This window comes from Diospyros lotus, chromosome 14 (assembly GCF_014633365.1).
Source record: "Diospyros lotus cultivar Yz01 chromosome 14, ASM1463336v1, whole genome shotgun sequence".
NCBI classification, from domain to species: domain Eukaryota; kingdom Viridiplantae; phylum Streptophyta; class Magnoliopsida; order Ericales; family Ebenaceae; genus Diospyros; species Diospyros lotus.
In genome coordinates, this window is record NC_068351.1 from 2,160,990 (window position 1) to 2,181,354 (window position 20,365).

A 20,365-nucleotide genomic window follows, 5' to 3' on the forward strand; every position below is an offset into this window, starting at 1 on the left:
TTTTTTTTTACATATAAAAATATAGGGATTAAATTAACTCGAAAATATATATTCAAATATATAATTAAAATAATAAAAATTTTAAATTATCACATTTAAAAAAATTAAAATATAAAAATTAAATTAACTGTAAAATCAAATTTATAAATATAATTAAAGTAATAAAAAATTCGAACAACCAAAAGGCACAGTCAAGAAATTTTTTCAGTGAAGGCGAAATTTATTAAAAAAAATAAAAATAATATAGTACTATAAATATATTAAAAGTTTACATAATTTAGTCAATACCTTATAATATTTTTTTCGAGAATTTAAAATTGAATTATTAGAATTTATAATTTTAATTTATCAATTAATTTTTTTTATAATTAAAATAGTTAGACTTAGATAAAAACCTAACTTAACATGCTAATGTCCTCTCCCCCAGCATGAGCATGCTTCCTCCTCACGTGTCTCGCACATGTCAACTCCTTTTACACGCGTCTCGTTTTTTACAAATCATTTTGTTTTATTTTATTAGACTTGATCTGTTAATTACTTTTTAATCCTTTCACTTGCACGGTTTGCAAGTAAAATTCATATTTTTACTTATATATTTTTATATATTTATTTAAATTTTTTATTATTTCAATTACAACACAAAATCTAATTTCCGATTACATTCCTCAAAACCATTCGAGTCACCAGCCATCTGAATACCACCTTTTTAGGAAATTTTTCATAGTATTCAGATAATATATCTAGATTAGCTTTGGAACTACTCTTTCTCGAACAGGAAATTAACTCATTGCCCTCACAGGCAGAGTACGGCTGGTTCCTCAAGTAGCAGATTATACTAAAAAATGCAAGTTTGAGTCATGACAGTCGTAGTGTTGGAGTTTCACCCTCTTATAGGAGTGACTCCTTGTAGGCACAATGCACTGTGTCTCCTATCTAGTGTGCTGTCGTGTACCGTGATTAACTCATCTCACATGTGTGGGGTAGTGTGTGAGGATCCCCTTAAGGTGAGGAATTTCACTTTTTGCACCAAGGAAATTGACTCATTCTTCAGTAGTGTCATTCACTAGCATATACCTTATTCTTTATTTTTTCACCAGTCTTTGTTGAGTTGTTTTTTAAGATAAATAAATTTAATTATTGTATTTCTATAATAACAAGTTATCATACGAAAAATATATGAAAGTATATAGATTAAATTGACTTAAAAATATATATTTAGAGGTATAATCAAAACAATAAAAAATTATAGTGATCACAAATACAAAAATATAGATTTGGCCAAAAGTTAGAATTTTTTTCTAAATTTTAAAAATTTCACAAAAGTATTCATAATTTCATGTTTTATATTTATAACATTGTTATTTAACATAGAGAAATTCTATTCGCAGCCACTTTTTGCTTTTTGCAGTCATTAAAAAATTATTTTTCTCTTTTATTCTTTGTAACCACATTAATAACTTTTTACAGTTAATTATTTTCAAAAATATTCTCTTCTATCACCACGTAACCATCCTTGAAACACATTCTCAAATTCTCTTTTATACACACGTAAATACACACGCATATATATACACACTGTTACCAGCATAAAAATTCTATAGAAATAGAAAAACGAAGGTGTAACATTTCTCCCAAACTTAAGTTGAGCAAGATGCAATTTTTCCTCCCTTTTTATTCAACGACTTTCATAGTTTAAATACAACAAATCTTCGAAAAAAAATAGGAACCATTAAGTTGAAAATAAGAAAAAAAATTGCAACCTATTTCTACTACCAACATATATATATACACACACAATGGCATAACACACACATATATATACGCACACATACATACATATATATATAAATACACAGTAGGCATGGGCATAATGGCCATAGCTGCCCCATTCATGGCCCCCTGAACCCTACGATTCGGGGCCTTCAATATGCCTTGAACCTTGGGTTCGGGGCCATTAAAGAGCCCTGAACCTTGTGGTTCAGGGACTTTCAAGGCACCCAAACCACAGGGTTCAGGGGCCCATGAATGGGGCGGCTATGGCCGCCATGCCCATTGTGTGTATTTATATATATATATATATGTGTATGTCTGCTCACATGTGTCTATATATATATTTATGAATAGATATCTCTGTGTATGCAAGCATTGCGTGTATACAGTGGCAGAGCCACATGTAGCCAAGGGTGGGTAGATTTTTAAAAAAATTATTATATATAATAATTTAGTATATTTTATTTTTTTTCTAAATGTCCATCCTAAATTTTTAAAAAATTCTAAATTTTGGATATATTAATTGATGAAGATAAGGGTGTCGGGTGATTGGCTCTTATTGTCAAAAACCATCGGCCACGCAATGGCGGAGCCACATGCAGCCAAGGGTGGGCAACTAGCTACCCTAAATTTTTAAAAAAATTATTATATATAATAATTTAGTATTTTTTAATTTTTTTTCTAAATGCCCACCCTGAATTTTTAAAAAATTCTGGATATATTAATTGATGAAGATAAGGGTGTTAGGTGATTGACTCTTATTGCTAAAGACCACTGGCCATGATGGTGGCAATTCCTAGTGCATTTACGTCCATTGGGTTTGGCCAAAAGTTTAAAATTAGATTTATGAAATTTAGCCGTTAGATTTGATCGATTTTTTGTGTCAGTTGGTCGATAGAAATAAGGGTGTCGAGCAATTGTCTCTAATCGTCGAAAACCATCGGTCATGGTAGTTGGTGGCAACTACCAGTGCTTTTTTCAATATTGGCCGGAAATTAAAAATAAGATATATGAAAATTTGACCCACTTTTCTTTTGTGTATGTTAACTTCCATTGACCATTTCTTTAACTATGTTTTAATTAAAGGGATTATTTTTTTTATTTTTTGTTATAAATTTATTAATTATATATTTGAAATTATGGCGGAAAACATATTTTCTTTCATGAAGTTTGTTAAGATTCGGCTACGTAATTGAATTGGAGATCAACGATTGAATGACAGTCTGTCATGAAGTTTATCAAGACTCGACTCGACTGCGCAATCAAATTGAAAATTAATGATTGAACGACAACTTAATTGTTTATATTAAAAAATAGATATTTAATAAAATTAATAATTATATTATTATGCGACGTTATTAAAATATAAAAATATGTCGGTTGTATTATTTATTAATATATGTATTTTAATATTATATTATTTTTAATTTTTTATATTTTTTAATTTTAGACAAAATTTAGAGTTTAGGATTTAATTTTTGTCCACCCTGCCTAAAATTTCTAGCTCCACCACTGCATGTATATATATATTTATGTATATATGTATCTGTGTATGCGGAGATGTGTGTATATGTGCACATGTGTCTGCATTAAAATTTCTAGCTCCACCGCTACGTGTATATATATATTTATGTATATATGTATCTGTGTATGTAGAGATGTGTGTATATGTGCACATGTGTCTGCGTGATTGTGTATATATATATGTGTATGTATTCTTTTCTTTCTTTATTTTCATTTATTTTTTGTTTTCACATCTCATTTTACGTTTTACTCAATTGATATTTTAAGAGAAAATAATTAGATATGGGTGTGAAACAAGAGAAATGAGTGATTTTAAGGAAAAAATAATTTTTCAATGATGGGTGTGAAATAATAAGTAATTGTGACGACCAATGAAAATAAATTACAGAGTTTGATCAATGAAAGAAAATGTAATGTGTGATTGTATAATGTGGGTGGTTAAGCATTAAAGATGAAGAATAAAATTATATTTTTATTTGAGACTATTTTAGGTATATTGAGAAGTTGGTGCAAGGAGCAAAATTGTAGTTGCGAATAACATTTTTTATTTAACATATTTTTCTAAATGACGTGAATAACCCCAATCTTATTTTTTTATTATATTTTATATAAAAAATAAAGATACAATGAGCACCTAATAAAATTATAAAATAGATGAGTAAATGATTAGAGAATTATCATAAATAAAATTATTTTATTAGATATATTGGCTCTAAACAATTTTTTTAGTATTTAATAAAAAACAGAGCATTAAATGATGGGGCTCCTGCCTTGTGATATCTCCACTCCCCTCCCCTCCTTAAGTACTGCTTCCACACTTCACTCCTTTCCCATTCGCCATTGCCCCTCTCTCTCTCTCTCTCCCTCTCTCCCTTCTGTGTGCTTTGTTGAGAGTGAAAATGGCTATACTGAGAGTGCTCCTCTGCGTTTCGCTTCTCTCGGTGGCGGTTCACGCTCGAATCCCCGGAGTTTACACCGGCGGCCAGTGGCAGACTGCCCACGCCACCTTCTACGGCGGTAGCGACGCCTCCGGCACCATGGGTACACTTCTTCTCTCTTCCCTAGCCAAACTACTGCATTTATATCTTTGTTTTATCATTCTGTTACACTTTCCCGTGTTCTCCGTTTCCCTCCATTATTTTGGAAACCAGATCTTGCGCATCTGCTTCCAAGTTTAAACCCTAATATCTGGTACAAAACCACTTCAAAGGAGACGAATCGTGTGAACTTAACTGTGTTGAGATGGTTTTCGATCCAGGCGGAGCTTGCGGATACGGAAACCTGTACAGCCAGGGCTACGGCGTGAGCACGGCGGCGCTGAGTACCGCGCTGTTCAACAACGGGATGAGCTGCGGCGCGTGCTTCGAAATCAAGTGTGGCAATGACCCCAAGTGGTGCCTCCCCGGCAACCCCTCCATTCTGGTAACCGCCACCAACTTCTGCCCACCGAACTTTGCCCAGCCGAGCGACGACGGCGGCTGGTGTAACCCGCCCCGCGAGCACTTCGATCTGGCCATGCCTATGTTCCTCAAGATAGCCGAATACCGCGCGGGAATCGTACCCGTCTCCTACCGCCGGTGAGTTTGTAAAACGAAAAGTCCGTCTTTGTACTTGTATTTGACCGGTATACCCTTCCACTTTTCAGTAAATTGCATTCTCACTAGAGCCCAAACCTTGCCTCGGAATTCCCCAAAAGCCTGCGTTACCGCCATGTGACCCGTTAAGGGCATTTATGGGAAAATGTTCGAACCCTAGCAGGGACTGCTCCCGATTTGTCAGATCTCGGGGCCCTTATGCACTTTGACGAAAATGCCCTTCTTAATTTCAATAATTTGCGGAATCTGCTACCGGTAGATGGGGATCCGCTTTGGTTCCGTGTCCTTTTCCCAAACGAGGCACCCGAAAACCCGGTTCGGTTACCCCCTTTTGTTAATTTTAAAATTGGCTTCATAAATGTATAAGTGAATATGTTTATTGTTATTTATTTATTATTGTTCGTTATAAATAAAATCACGTAAATCGAGATGGGTGCTTGAAAATTGAAGCTTCCATTTGGTGCGCCCCGACAGGAGCTGCAGGGTCCCACGTGGCTGCTGTCGGGTCGGATTTACGTGTTGTTTTAATTATCAAGGTTTATTTAGATAGTGAATTAATCACACTAATTAGTGAAAAATGTGATTGTATAGGGTGCCGTGCAGAAAGCGAGGAGGGATCAGATTCACGATCAACGGCTTCCGTTACTTCAACCTGGTTTTGATCACAAACGTCGCGGGTGCAGGGGACGTGGTGAGGGCGAGCATCAAGGGCACCAGGAGCCAGTGGATGCCGATGAGCCGCAACTGGGGGCAGAACTGGCAATCCAACGCTGATCTGCAGGGCCAGGCCCTGTCATTCAGGGTCACGGGCAGTGACCGCCGCACCTCCACCTCCCTCAACGTGGCACCTTCCAATTGGCAGTACGGCCAGACCTTCGCTGGCAGGAACTTCCGCGTCCTGTAGCTATAAACCCGAACCCGAACCCAAAATCATTTCCCTGCTTCGATTTTTCTCTTTTTTTTTGGGGAAAAAAACTGAAGTTTACGGGCGGGGGGAGAAATGGGAATAGAGAAAGATAGGTTAGGCTAAATGGGTAATTTTATGTGCGTGTACTAATATTTGTTTCTTAGGCTTGCATGGTGTCTGTCTGTGGTGAAGCTGGTAAATATAAGATCCAGCTAAGGGTAAAACTGTCCTTTTAGAAGTGGTGGAAGCTGAGGCGGCTGCAGGAAGGAAGAAGGCGAAACCGTGTAGCCCGCAGCTTATAATCGATAGACCGTAAGTGAAACTAATATGCAAGTTTCTGTTTACAGATGTCAGATGGTGATTGGTGCATTATATGGGCGCACATCAGCGATCAGGCAATGTGTTTGGTTTACAAAGATCTCAATGGTTTTGGACGAGACTTTGTAGTTTATGATTATGTGTTCTTTTTTTTTTTTTTTTATTATTGTTATTAATGGAAGTTCAAGTTAATCTGAAATAGTTTGCTTTTATTTGGATTTGTGATTGATTATGAATAGAATCAACACTTTTATTATGGGATGTTAACACCAAATATCAATAAAAGGAATGATTTGAGATTATAAATTTGGATTAAATGTTAATTAGACACTTAAAAATGATATTTTTATATTAAAGTATTTTTTAAAAAGTATTTTGAATAATAATTTCGTGTATTAGAGTATTTAAATAATATTATTGGTACATCATGATTTATACCTTGAATTATACAATGTAGTTAAAATATTTAAAATACTTATTACTCAAAACAGTGAGGTGAGACGGCGTATAATTAAAATATCTCACTCAAGATAATGAGACAGTGCAAGCGGTATTTTTATTATTTGTGATATATTGTGTAGTTTAAGGTGTAGTTTGGAAGATATCAATAACATAGTGTTGTGGATAATTTATTAGAGAGCAGTTGAAATTATAATATATGTCAAAATTATCAGAGAATAATCATAGAAGGCAGGTAAAAATTCTAACGTATCGTTTGTTATTTGTTTATTCTCTTTGTATTCGTATTTATTTTATTAGTGCGAGCAGATGAATCACGATCGATCAATTTTAAACATCGAGACATTATCCATAACATTTTTATATCTTTCAATGAAACGAGTAAAGATTCTTACCCAAATGGTTATCGTCAACTTATAGCTTTTGTGGAAGTCTCCAAGAAGATTAAAAGAAGAATAAAGTTGGGAATATAAGGGTGACCACTCATGAAAAGTGTCCCAAAGGAAGGATCAATAGTCGGCCTTCTAGATGCCTCTTGATTATGGGTATTCCAAGAGTGTGATATAAAAGAAAAAGAAAAGAAAATGTGGCTTGAAAACAAGGGTGAAAAGTGCCCTATGGTCCAAAAGAACAAGGGTGGGCCTGCCTTGGTGAACCGGCCCATTCTCTTTGGGCATGGGCTTTTTAGCTTTATTCTGGGTCGTCTGCGGCCCAAATTGTTTTGGGTCCTGGTTTATCACTTTCATTTTATAGTTTAGTCCTTACTACAAAAAAATTGATGAAAACCTGTGTGAAAGAGATTATAAGATTGGCTAAAATACATAAATGGTCAATAAACTTTTTATTAAGGTACTAAAAAGTCAATGAATTTGAATTTGTAACTAAAAAGTTATCGAAGTTTAATTTAGTATACAATTCTATAATTACTATCATTTGCTATTAAAAGAGGTTAAAGGAATATTAACGTGACAAACAATGTGGTCAGCTAAATAACATAAATGATCACTGAACTTTGTACAAAAACATAAAAAAGTTATTAAATTTACCACTAAAATATAAAAAGATTATTGAACTTTACATTAAAGTACAAACATATCAATATTTTGTTAATAATTTTTAATAACAATTGACAATACTTATAAAATTATATATTAAATTAAAATTTAGTAATTTTTTTGTATCTTAGTATAAAATTTAATGACTATTTATGTTATTTAATCTTATAAGACGTTACCCAAATTGATTCAAAAACTCTAAATAAAGGCCATACTTTACAAAGAAAGTTCTGATACAAACTTTAGATTGGCATTAGGGGTTTGGATATTAATATAACTCATCTTTGCAAAGAGGTGAAGATCTTGATGGGGAAGTGAGGAGTGTGATTTTGTTCACCCCTTTAATGGGGGTGAATGTAATCCCGTCAATTTTGCTGTCGTCACCTTGCCTCATCGTTGCATTCTCATTGAATGTCATTGCATCCTCCTCTTTTGAGGCGGTCAACGTGCGATAGGCAAAGACTAAAGGCTTGTTGGAGAAAAACAAGAAATATGAGAGAGGAAAGGAAAGCCCCCATTAGTTTCTTTCTTTTTTTCGCGGGGGGGGGGGATGGAAGTGGGAACCGTCTTAGATGCTAACTTAGTAATTGACACGAGTTAGAGGGTGTTTGGCTTACCTTTTTTTTTTTATATAGCTTTTAAGTTATATAAAGTTTAATCGTTAGATAACGTTTAAATTGATAACGTGTTAGGATAAATGTGTTTTTAAACTATAAATTAATAATTATGTGTTTGATTTAAAAGAGCTGATAACCTATTATAATTTGATAAGAAAAACAAAAATGTACATGTTGAATGATGTAAATTTTATAATTAGATGTTGATAAATTATATATAATTATTAAAAATATATTAATACAATATTGTTATATATATTATATATAACAATAATATATATTATTATGTTTTATATATATATATATACATACATACACAAAGACAATGGTAGAGGAAAGGAGAAGCACATATGGAAGAGATGAGGGTGGGGACGGTAACGGGTAACTGTTGATGGGGCGATGAACATCCGATGATGAAGGAGAAGTTGAAGTAGATGGGGGTGACGACAATGGTCGACAATGGTGGCCTAAAGAGTTGGGGTGACAGGTGATAGGAACAGAGGTTGAAGAAAAATGGTATGACTAAAAATTAACAAAAAAATGATGAGAATAAAATAATAAAATTATCAATCAATATAACTTATAAATTAATAGCCTTTTTTTACAAAAGTTGATAGAGCAACCCCCCCGGAAATCAACTTTTACAAAACTTTGTGATAATAGTGTTTAAGCTACCAACTTGAATGTTGATGAGGTATACCAAAACACGTCACCAACTTTTGCTTTTTAACAGCTCATAACCGGTCAAATTGGTAAGTCAAAGACCCTCTTAGACACGTCGTTTTTATAAGTTTGAAATCATAGGTTTAAATTGGTCAACATTTACGGCCTTGGCCTCTCATTAATGCAATGGTATGAAATGAAAGGTAGGGTCAGACCATCACTCTCAACCTGTGTGCGTTACGGCTTTTATCAAACAAAGCGCATCATCCAAAAGGAAAATTCTTTTTTTTTCTTAAAACGCGTTTTCTAGTCCAACCTAAGACAAATAATTAGAAAGAACAAGTGAAAGCATCAAAAGAAAGTCAACATCCATCCATGATGGCTGGCTGTGTCTTTCCAAATTCAGTAAAAAGAACACAAGTCGAAGGTACCTTTTTGAAAACAGCAGCAGGGAGAAAAGAAGTAACTGTACAATGCCGCAATCAACCATAGATACATTACAAGCCTGAATTACTGCAGTTGCTGTAAATTCCACACGGGAAACATAACCACAGAGAGAAAGAGAGAGAGAGAGAGAGAGAGAGAGAGAGAGAGTCTTTTAAGGTTTGGGATCTGCAGTTGTTCTGTTGGCTTCTCGGCCGGTTCTGCAGGAAGAATGCACACGATGATTAGACTGGCGGTCCTTTTGTGCAAGTCTCGCCATGTCCTTCGAGTCCTGGAGCTGCTCTAAAGCTTTTACAACCTCATCCATGCTCGGCCTTAGCTTAGCTTCTGGACTGAGGCATTGAAGTGCAAGGTTGCCAGCCTTGAGGGCCTGACCAAGTGAATACTGCCCTTCCAGACGAACATCCAAAACACGAAAAATTTTACGTTTGTTCTTCAGGTAAGGTTTAGCCCACTCAACCAAGTTATGCTCCCCAGATGGCCGGTTCTTGTCTATTGCCCGTTTCCCACTCAACATCTCTAGAAGAACAACCCCAAAGCTGTATACATCACTCTTGGTGGTTAAATGACCTTCACAAGAAGAGGTTGCCATGTTTAGAAATGGTTGGAAACTAGAATTCATATAGCTAAACCTAGTTAGTGGGATTAAAGACTCGTGTTTGTCAAAGGAAGGCAATGGTTCCTCATACAATTCAGAGACTAACGGAATTCAGATGTCCGATTCAGATGCAATCACTTAGTAGTTATGTCTGGACTAGAAACATAGAAACGGCTCAAATTTTTTGGGAAAGTGAAACTGAGTTGGTCTATGAGATTCCCACATTGGGCAGGTGTTGGGAAAGGTCAGAGTTTCAGGTCTTATGCCGTGTCTGGGGCTGGCACAAACCAACCATTATCCAAAGTCACAACCTCTGAAAATTAAATTTAATAAGGAACAAAGACAGATAAAGCAACATCTAGAAGAAGATAGAATAAGTGTAAATTCATGAAGAAAAGAAAATCTAGAAACAAATGACTTCATCTGGATTGATGAATTTATGGAAAAACAGCGTATGAAAGATACCTGTTTGTAGATAATCTGGTGCAGCATATCCATAGGTTCCCATGACCCTAGTGGACACATGGCTCTTATCACCAGTTGGCCCATCCCTAGCCAACCCAAAGTCAGAAAGCTTAGCATTGTAGCTCTGTGAAATTAAAAGAAAGAGGCAGAAGGATAGCAATAAGTCAGTAAGGAGTCCAGAAGACAATCAGCTATATACTTATAATGCAATCAATGGATGCAACCGTCGTTGCAGAATTTATTTTCTGTGTTTTTAGTGAATTTTCCCAACAAGAAGTAGAGGAACACACTGAGTCAAGCAGGATATTAGATGTCTTGAAGTCGCGATATATAACTTTTGGCTGAGCATTGTGAAGAAAGGCAAGTCCCTTTGCCGCACCTAGAGCGACATTCATACGAATGCTCCAAGAAAGAGGTTGGAAATAAGACCCTCCTGTTTCAACAAGATTATGATGTGTCAACATTTTTCCTACAAGTAATATTCTGAAACATCAATTATAATTCACCTAAGAGCTTTCTGAGTATTGGGATTTCTGAAGCTAAATTTCTGATAAACCAACATGGTACCAAAAATCAACAAGGCAGTAATAGAAGAAAAAGTAAATACATAACTTACGCCTGAATAAGTGGTTCTCCATGCTGCCTTTAGGCATGAACTCATAAATCAAAAGCCTATGGTCATCCTCTAAACAATAACCAATCAATTTCACAAGATTAGGATGATGAAGCTGCCCAAGATAATTGATTTCTGCCTGCACATCCAAAGAACGACTATGTCAGATGGATCTAAAATAATATGCAGTACAACATTGCAAAGACATAATTTGCCAGAAAAACAGAGAGTATAAACGTCATACAGAAGCATTGATTTGGTTTGCATCTACGGTAGCCTATCTTAAACCAGACATGCCTTATCCGTCCAAGTTTTCCCACACAGAGAAGTTTACATATTGGCATAATTGGGGCAGTAAGACAAAGTGAAAATTATACTCACCAACCATTCCTTATGACCCTGTAAACCATCTTGATTAAGCTTCTTCACTGCAATCACCAATCCAGTCCCGGGCTTTGCAGCCGTGAATGAATGCTCATCAATCCACCCTTTGAAAACCGAGCCGAATCCACCTTCTCCCAGTACACTGTCTGGACGGAAGTTCCTAGTGGCCATTTTGAGCTCGTTGAACGTGAAGTTCTTCAAGTTGGAGGATTCCAAGATCTCACCATCGCTCCGAGGTGTAGGGGGTCCTGTAGCTGACTTGGTACTCAAATTACTTAGCTCTTTTCCATCTTTTATTGCATTCTTTGCTCCTACACAAACCAATTTCATATGTTCCATAGTCTAGCAATTCTCAAACTTAAACGTCACTATACTCATCAATTGTATGGTACAAACAGAGCAGTCACAAATACCATTCTGAAATTGAACAAGTAAATTTCGATAGATGAAATACACTAAAAAGGTTTGCACAATTTCCAAATAATCTTTTTTTTTTTTTTTTTTCTTGGCTTTATACATTTCCATAACAAAAAAATCCCCAAACTACACGACCCCATTGAATTAAGAACAACACAATCATATGGCTCAAGTTGGCTGAATGTTGATTCTCCAAAACTGTATAAACAACAATCAGACATCAGAAAACGCAGAATGGGTATTTAATTTCATCCTTTTTCCTAGATATCAACAAGAATCTATGGAACAAAACATCAAACAGATAATAGGATACGGTAATCAAATGCAATCCTTCAATATAGATACGTAGAGCAATACATACATACATACATATATAGAAGCACCTGTAACAAATGGGTCGGCCTTGATTCTGTTGCTCAAGCAGTTCCCCATGGAATAATCAAGGCCCTAGGAGCTTCACACACAATCTCGGCTGAAGAGATCAGCAATTAAAGAGATGAAGAAAACACTAAAGAATCATTTGCTCTGAACAACTTGATGAACCAACCGTCCTGTTCAGGTTCAAGGAACTGCGAGAACAACTCAACGAGGCCCCGTGACGGAGAAACCCAAAAGGGAGAACTCAGATCTAATGTGAAAGCACTGATTTTTCTGTCCAGAATTAGGTGTCAGCCGCCAACCGTCTAGAGCTCTGATGAATCCCCCCCCGCAATTTTCTTTGCCCCCGCAACTTGTTGGGTTTGACGGGGAAATTGGTCGGAAAAGGAACCCAGTCACGGAGTAACTATGCAAGCGATCTGTTCCTTGTTCTACTTTATTTTTCTGGATGTTGGGATTTTGGAATAATTAAATCGAGGACGCCGAGGACAAAGTGTGAAAGTGTGAAAAGGAACGCTTTGACGTTGTTGAGTTTCACAAGAAGCCTTTCTTGAACCTTTGCCAAGCAGGCAAGCAACAGTTGACTGTATTTTTGTCTTCAGTGTGTGTGCGCGCGCGCGCGTGTGAGGGGGGGGGGGGGGGGGGGGGGGAGTCCATTTACTAAAAATGTCTCTGTTAAATCATTTACAATTTAAAAGGCCTTTGATTTGTTCAGAGAGCGAGAGAGAGGGGGGAGAGTCCATTTACTAAAAATGGCTCCCTTAAATCATTTACAATTTAAAAGGCCCCCTTGATTTGTTCTTCAGGGAGCTCTTACAAATCTAGAATCAAGATTTTATAATATATTCTGTCCCCAGACTACTACTGTGTATGACATGGGCTGTGATGCTCAATTGCTCATCAGCAGCCGTTGAGTATTGTTTTGTGATTTATTATTTATTTGAAGACGTAGCCCTTCAATCAATCATGAGCCTAATCAGTCTTGTGTTGGCATATCATCATCATCATGTGCCATTGTTAGGGGAAGAATGAAGTCATGTAGATGCTTTAATGTTATCGTTTCCCCACCTGCCTTGCCATTTTTCTTTTCTTTTTTTATTGGAAGGGGTAATTTGATATTAACGAATATTCTTCGTAGAGAAGGATAGATTTAATTCTTGTCATGTTTTAGGAGCTTAGTCTCGATAGATTTTTGTCATTAATGAAAAGTGTTATTTGCTAAGTTTAAGTAGGAGTAGTTGTATTGTTAGTTAAATTTATTTATTTTTAAATTAAATTATTAAAATAATAATAAACAATAAAAGAAATACTGATGCTATCTCAACGGCTTCGCTATTTCAATTCACAAAGTCAAATATAAAAAGTCAACCTCAAAATCATTCATCCAACGAAATTTGCCAAATCAAATTTCAATCGCCAAAAATCTTGTGAACCTCAAAATCTTCCCCATATGTGGCGAAGGAAATTTGAGAGAGAATCATTGCTATCTCAACGAGGTAGAGGTTGATCGACTAGAGAAGATAAGTTTCAAATGCAGCAACAACAAATCTAGAGAAGACAATTGAAGAAGAAAAGGTGTAGGAGAAGGTGAACATGCAACGAGAAGTAGACCAGGCAATGATGAGAGTGACCAGTATCTAGGTTTGTGTATGTATATGATGTTGAGGAAATTTGTGTTGATTTGTGTATTTGATGAGTAATATTAAAAATTTGTGTATTTAGTTATTGTTTTATATATTTGATTATTAATTTTATATATGTATGTATCTGATTATTTTGTGTATTTGATTATTGATTTTGTATATGTGTATCTGATTATTTTGTATATTTGATTATTAATTTTGTATATATGTATATGATTATTTCATATATTTGATTATTGATTTATGTATTTAATTATTAATTATATATAATAAAATAAATAGAATTGAAGTTTATAAATAAATAAATAAAATAAAGAATAGAATATGAAATGTGGTAGGAATGCACATAATTTTTAAGATAAAAAATAAATTATTTATAATATAATAAAAAGTATGATAGAAATATCTATTAGAGTCTCCTTTCTATCAATTATCAAAACAAAAAAAGAAGAATAGCTTGCCTAAAATAAAAGGCACTTCCCCCCAGCGGTAGCCCTTTGGTCCTCCATTACTTCTGCTTCCTGGCATGGGCGGAGCCAAGTGGAGGCAGTTGCCTCCAGATCTTTTTTTTTTTTTAATTACATTTAATTTCTAAAATTAATTTAAAATTATTACATTAAAACTTAAGTTAAATAGGTTAAATGGTCTAAATCTACTAAGTCCTAAGTCCTAATCTATTTAATTTTCAAATTTATCTTATTTTTTTGCTTTTTTTTCTCAATGCTCACCCAATTTTCTTTTTTTCGATTGTTATTGCAACAGTTGAACGAATATTTTTTATAATAAATATTATGAATAATCGATTACGTAATAGTATTGAAGACCAATGTATGAATGATAACTTAATTGTGTATGTTAAAAATAATATATTTAATAAAATTGATAATAAAATCATTATACGGCGTTATCAAAATATAAAAAGTCATAGGAAATAATTATATATATATTTATTATTATTATCTTATTTTTAAAATCATATTTTTATATTTAAATTCGTCCTCACTGAATCAAAATTATGACTCCACCTCTACTTCCTTTAAATTTCTGGTCTGCTCTACTTATATTGCAGGTAGATAATTGTTATGTTATTTGTATTACGTAACTAGACCTAGTCACACAACTCCCGGGGGCATATAAGGTTCACAAAATTAATACAAAATTCATACTTATCAACCTAACTACTAATCACTATTAGCTATATATACTCTCGTAATAACGCTTGAGATGTTCACACTTTTCTTTTTTATTTTTTTGATAGTGGGGAACTAATAACAATTAATTTGAGTGCACCTTAAATGAACCCTAAATTCCCACAATAACTCATAATTCTTGCACAATAAATAAACCAACCGATAGTTGACGAGTTCAAATTTATTAAGAATGTTATATTCACAAACAAATTTAGCAAACTACTATAGCAAATTAATAAAATTCATAATATTGAGATAATATGTCACGTCATATTAAATTTTTTTTAAAAATATAATCATATGCATTTATAAATTAAACTAAGTGTATACATACATATTATAAATAAATTAAAAAATAAACGGGCAACCTTGGCCACAAGGGTTAGAGATGCCCCATTGCCAATCACCTCGTCAGGTTAATAATACTACTCACTAACACCACAACACATAAAAGAAACAAATCACCACAATCCAACATTGCAAGAGTCATTTAGGTAGGGGTTTAGGGTTCTATCAGTTAGGAATTGCCAAATTAATTTGTGTCAAAAATTGAATTGAACCGATCAAATAAATTTTTAAAGAAAATAAATTAAAAAAATAAAAAAACTAAATCAACTGAAAAATCTAAAAAAATTAAAATATCAAAGTGAGAAAACTATGTCGATATTTTGGTCAATTCGGTTATTTTGATTTTTTTTCAATACAAAGACGAAGTGAACTGAAATAATTAAATTTGAAAACAAATCAAACCAACCTATGGTTTGAATTGCATTAAATCGATAATTTTGACTAAATTGATTTGATTATTTTAATTTAATCGAAATATTGCACGCTACTAATTGTTAGAAAGAGACGAACCACTGCAGAAGAAGAAACAAAAATTGAAGAAGATGTGAAGAGGGAAAGGGTACGATTGAAGGAAGTGGAAGGAGAAATTGAAGAATGATGAGGCCATTTGAACCTACTCCAAGCATTTAGGACTTAACATATGCACCATTCCAATGGGGTTTCAAATACAATGAAAAGGTACAATGTTCAACCCTAGAGAAATCGAGAACAATGGTGAAATAGAAGATGCTTGCTGCCGGTAGCGGTTCTACCCATTGATGCTACGTACGTACATGTGTATAGAGATTAAAATATAAGATGATGATAGATTTTGTTCTAAATCAAGATGGGTCTATTGTCCATGTAGCAGTAAGTACCAAAGGAAGAGAAATCCAAGGACATCAACCCATAGTCAGGTCCTCAAAATTCTTGTGAGATTTACTGTCGTCGCTGACCTTTCCGCCGGGCACCGATTTATTCTTTCAACTTATTTATGATGTATATGTATATAGTTTAATTAATATATGTTATATATGATTATAATTTTTTAACTTTTACCTTTTATATCTACTCAAAACTCTCTTTATCTTCTCGTTTATATACTAGTATTAACTTTAGCCTTACAATCTTAGGAAGATGTTATGTGCATATGATCTCACCACATTCTCCCAAGTATAGGTGTAATTTCTAGCATGTAAAAATTAAAACTAAAAAAAGTTAAAAAGAAGTAAAATAATGGCAACAGATAATATTTGAAATGACCATCCTTACGCGATTCTTATTGCTCGTATCTTTGATTTTGATAGAACAAGTAAATCGTAAGTAAAGATTTTGATTTATTACTCATGGTAAGAAATTAAACTCATTATCTATTTATGTCAATTTTATTTTATCATAATCCAATTAATTAATTTATAGCCTAAGCGTAACAACTGATAATACTTGAAATTATCATTTTTATACGATTTTTTATTATTTGTGTCTTTAATTTTAATAAATAAAATAAATCTTAAATAAAAATTTTATCTTATTACATAAAATAAGGAATACGATCTATTAATATTAATATGAATCCTTACTTATCATCCTATGACCTATATATCCTGACGCGACAGCTAATAATACTTGGGGAACATGCGATGGTTGGTAAGTTGAAGTCGGCCGCCAATCAAATATAAACTGAACTCTTTCCCAAGGCTAAGATGGCTTGTCCTTACATTGGATTCTGGACCCGCCCATGCGGTGGTTGGCGGTTCATTTTGATAGTTATTTTGTGTTTTTACCAAAATTTGGGCTGGGCTTGCTTAAGGGCACTAATATTGCGATCACTTTTCCGTTCTGGCCTATTTGTAATCATCTTATTGGGCCGTCTCTCAACCCAAGTCTTCAGGGCTATAGAAATAGAAACTAGGCTCGGTACCGTGGGCCGAATAGGTAGTCAAAATGGAAACATTTAATAGCCAGCCTGTTACCAAGCTCGGATCGTAACACCAGTGGCGAACTCGGTTTTCCCCTCTTCTTTTTCAATTTTCAATTCGAGAAAACAATTGAGCTAAGTTGCCTGGAAACTAAACGAAAACGTTTTCAAAATGATATGAAAATGTAAAAATATGATAGCGTTTTTTTTATTTTTTAATTTTAAATTTATTTTTACTTTTCTATTTTGATAGTTTATTTTTAAAAAATTAAAAACGCATTTTTTTGTCATTTTAAAAAATTATTTTTCAAAATAGAAAAGTAAAAAATGCTCTCTTTCAAATTTTGAAAATAAATTTTTAATAATATTATTTTATTCAATAAATTTGATTATTTAGTAAATTAGAAATATTTAATATTAATATATTATTAAAAAATATATATTTTAAAGTTAATGAATTTTGTAATATTTTTTTCATTATAATAATAAAATATAAATAAATAAATATATTTTGAGTTTTCTTTATAATTTTTTTTATTTTTAAAAATATATTTTTAAAAACAATAAAGAGAATACGTTTTCATTATTTTAGAAAATTAAAAATTAAAAATGACTTGAAAACAACAAAGAGAACGCAATCGTTTTTTAAAAAATAAAAAATAAAAAAACGAAATAAAGTGTAAATTAACAAAATATAAGAATTTCTTGTAAATATAATTTTTAATATAAAAAATTATAAAAATAGGACAAACATAATACAAATAAAAATAAATAATAAACATAAATTTCATAGCATTCAAACAAATAACTTCTACATCAGTTTCATAATAACTAACTCGATCTTATAACTTCTTACAATTACTTGATCTTACAAATTAATTATGCAATAATTATTCCCAATATTTTTGATTTTTTTGAAACATTTTTTTCTCATAAACCAATAATAGAATATTTGGATCACTTCCAAACCTGATAGACTCAATGAGCCACCCCGATGAACTCATGAGCGAGTAGGCCATTGTCGGGAGGCTTTTCCAAGATTTGATAAGGTTATGCCTTTCGAGTGGCTCTCTCCTCTTTGCCCTTCGAATCAAAACTTTCATTGGTGTCGGGTAAGGTTTCCTCTCCAACTTGCTCATACGCAGCTTACATACATCTACGTACAAATCATCATTGTCTTCTCCTATTCCAACAGTTAGTGTGGGAAAATCAGGGTTTTTTTTTTTTTTTTAAATTCAACTTCAATGTTAATAGTACATGTATAGATGAACAATACCCATATAGGTGAATAGTGCATGAACAATTGTACTAAAAATTGCATCAAGAAAGATTGGAGGGATCGTAAGTAGTCTCAATTAAAATTTAGACTCCTTAAATAGTTTTTTCCTAAACATGCACTTAATAGCACAATATGTCACTAACATTACTACAAATATACTTGATAAAAAATTATTGAATATGACAACAACTAGAATACTAAAATATAACGAGATGCGGTCAATTAGTCTACGTCTTGAACACCACCAAAATACTTCACTAATTTTTAAAAAAGAAATACAAAGAGAGAAGAGAAAATATACAATTTGTGGAATGATTTTACAAAGAAATGGAGAGTTTATTTTATAATAAGGAAACCCCTCCATCCCACTCAATCAACGATGTGGAATTGGGAAAGCAGCCACAAATCAATAGTTAGGGTTCTGAAATCAAATCTCACCGGATTGCTTATCCTGCCATTCAAGGAATTGAAACGAGGGAATCCTGAGAATATGCTTCGGCACTGCATAAAATTTTGGTGCTAGATTGGAATAAGATTTTTTTGAGATTGAATTTTTTTTTTTTTTTTTTTGAAAACGAATACGAAATGTTGTTGGAAACAACCAAAATTGGGAAAACTCGAGAAATAAAAAGGGGAACCTGAATAGTGTTCCCATCGCCATTTGAAGATTGAAAATGGTTGCCAGAGAAGCGAACGGAAGGGAAAAACAAGCCTTTAACCTCTAATGCATGGCAAGAGAGTAGCAAGCTCGGTCATCGAAAATGTGTTTTGGCAATTCTTTGTAATTTGCGAGACAACCAAAAAGTTTCGCAAATTATAGAAATGATTCAAAAAAAAATTGGATCATTTTTGCCATTTTCAAAACGAAAAATGATTGGAAAATGCCAGGCCTCTCTTACCTTTTTTATGTGCTTCATTTGAGGTAGTCAAATATATTTAAAATTAAACTACTTAAAAAAGAAAAAAAACTATTTTATTTACTGAAATATGTTAAAAAAAATCTTCAATCTTTTTACGCCATCGGGCCGTCCCTCTGTGAAGCAAACACAGATCCCAATAGGCCTTGCAGGCTTTCCTTAGTACTGTCTCTGCGGGTGCTAGTGCTAGTGCTAGTGTCATGTTAGGTGCACATCTTTACTGAGTAATCGCTGTAGGATGGACGGCTCTTGAATTACATCTAAAATAATTATAAACATATAATCCAGCTTTTGCTTTTTTGGCATATATTTTGGGGGCCACGAGAGATAGAGATAGAGAGAGGACAATTCACTGGTGGGAATGAATGGCTGGCTGGTTGCTTCCTCCCTTGCCAGAAATGACAAAACCCTAGCTTTTTCAGAGGTGGGCTCGGAGGCCAGGCCAGGCCCAGAGAGAAATAGGGAGGATCTCCCTCAATTTTACAATACCTTCGATGTGTCACCGTCATCATTTTCCCCTCCCAAAGATACCCCTCCTTTCTGTCAATTCCCCTTTCACCCCCCTTCTGATCCATCTTTCATTCCCTCATTTACCGAGCTTTCCCTTTCCTTTACCCCCTTCCCTGCCAGTAAAACAGAATTTTCCCACCCCCATTTTCTTTTCTAGGAGCAGGTCTGCTAAAAGGGCAGAAGGGTAGCGTCAGGCAGAGGACTCAGAATGGTGCAGGATATAGGCTCAGGCTGTGACATTATATTTTACCCCAGAATTGAAATCATGGATAAGAAAAGAAAGGAAGTGAGACCATCGTAAGGTACCCACATGAATCATTAACAAAGTGCACCGTCTGTTCACTTTGAATTAGATCAGATTTCTTTATATTCTT

The 20,365-nt window shown here is 33.9% G+C and overlaps 2 protein-coding genes across 6 annotated transcripts; one reads left to right on the plus strand and one right to left on the minus strand.

The window, feature by feature from the left end:
* Positions 1 to 4,087: 4,087 nt before the first annotated feature.
* Positions 4,088 to 6,331, plus strand: LOC127791045 (expansin-A4-like). The gene is made up of 3 exons (XM_052320777.1): positions 4,088 to 4,335; positions 4,553 to 4,871; positions 5,481 to 6,331. The coding sequence occupies exons 1-3, from the start codon at positions 4,194 to 4,196 to the stop codon at positions 5,791 to 5,793; spliced, it is 774 nt and encodes a 257-aa protein (XP_052176737.1). The 5' UTR covers positions 4,088 to 4,193; the 3' UTR covers positions 5,794 to 6,331.
* Positions 6,332 to 9,251: 2,920 nt separating this feature from the next.
* Positions 9,252 to 12,733, minus strand: LOC127790731 (receptor-like cytoplasmic kinase 176). Of its 5 annotated transcripts, none has more exons than XM_052320363.1 (6): positions 12,213 to 12,730; positions 11,410 to 11,723; positions 11,032 to 11,167; positions 10,706 to 10,848; positions 10,416 to 10,539; positions 9,252 to 9,922 (listed from the first exon to the last, which is right to left on the minus strand). In XM_052320363.1, the coding sequence occupies exons 1-6, from the start codon at positions 12,259 to 12,261 to the stop codon at positions 9,507 to 9,509; spliced, it is 1,182 nt and encodes a 393-aa protein (XP_052176323.1). In that variant the 5' UTR covers positions 12,262 to 12,730; the 3' UTR covers positions 9,252 to 9,506. The 5 variants fall into 5 exon arrangements, with proteins under 5 accessions (XP_052176323.1, XP_052176324.1, XP_052176325.1 ...); XM_052320364.1 differs by having other exon boundaries at positions 12,199 to 12,729; XM_052320365.1 differs by having other exon boundaries at positions 12,195 to 12,729.
* Between the last annotated feature and the right edge of the window lie 7,632 nt (positions 12,734 to 20,365).

Coding starts and splice junctions, on each gene's coding strand:
- LOC127790731 (XM_052320363.1), bottom strand. CDS start 12,261: ATGGGGAACTGCTTGAGCAACAGAATCAAGGCCGACCCATTTGTTACA. Junction 11,724..12,212: donor GGCCGACCCATTTGTTACAG/GTGCTTCTATAT, acceptor TGGTTTGTGTAG/GAGCAAAGAATGCAATAAAA. Junction 11,168..11,409: donor AGGGTCATAAGGAATGGTTG/GTGAGTATAATT, acceptor TTGGATGTGCAG/GCAGAAATCAATTATCTTGG.
- LOC127791045 (XM_052320777.1), top strand. CDS start 4,194: ATGGCTATACTGAGAGTGCTCCTCTGCGTTTCGCTTCTCTCGGTGGCG. Junction 4,336..4,552: donor CGACGCCTCCGGCACCATGG/GTACACTTCTTC, acceptor TTTTCGATCCAG/GCGGAGCTTGCGGATACGGA. Junction 4,872..5,480: donor GTACCCGTCTCCTACCGCCG/GTGAGTTTGTAA, acceptor GTGATTGTATAG/GGTGCCGTGCAGAAAGCGAG.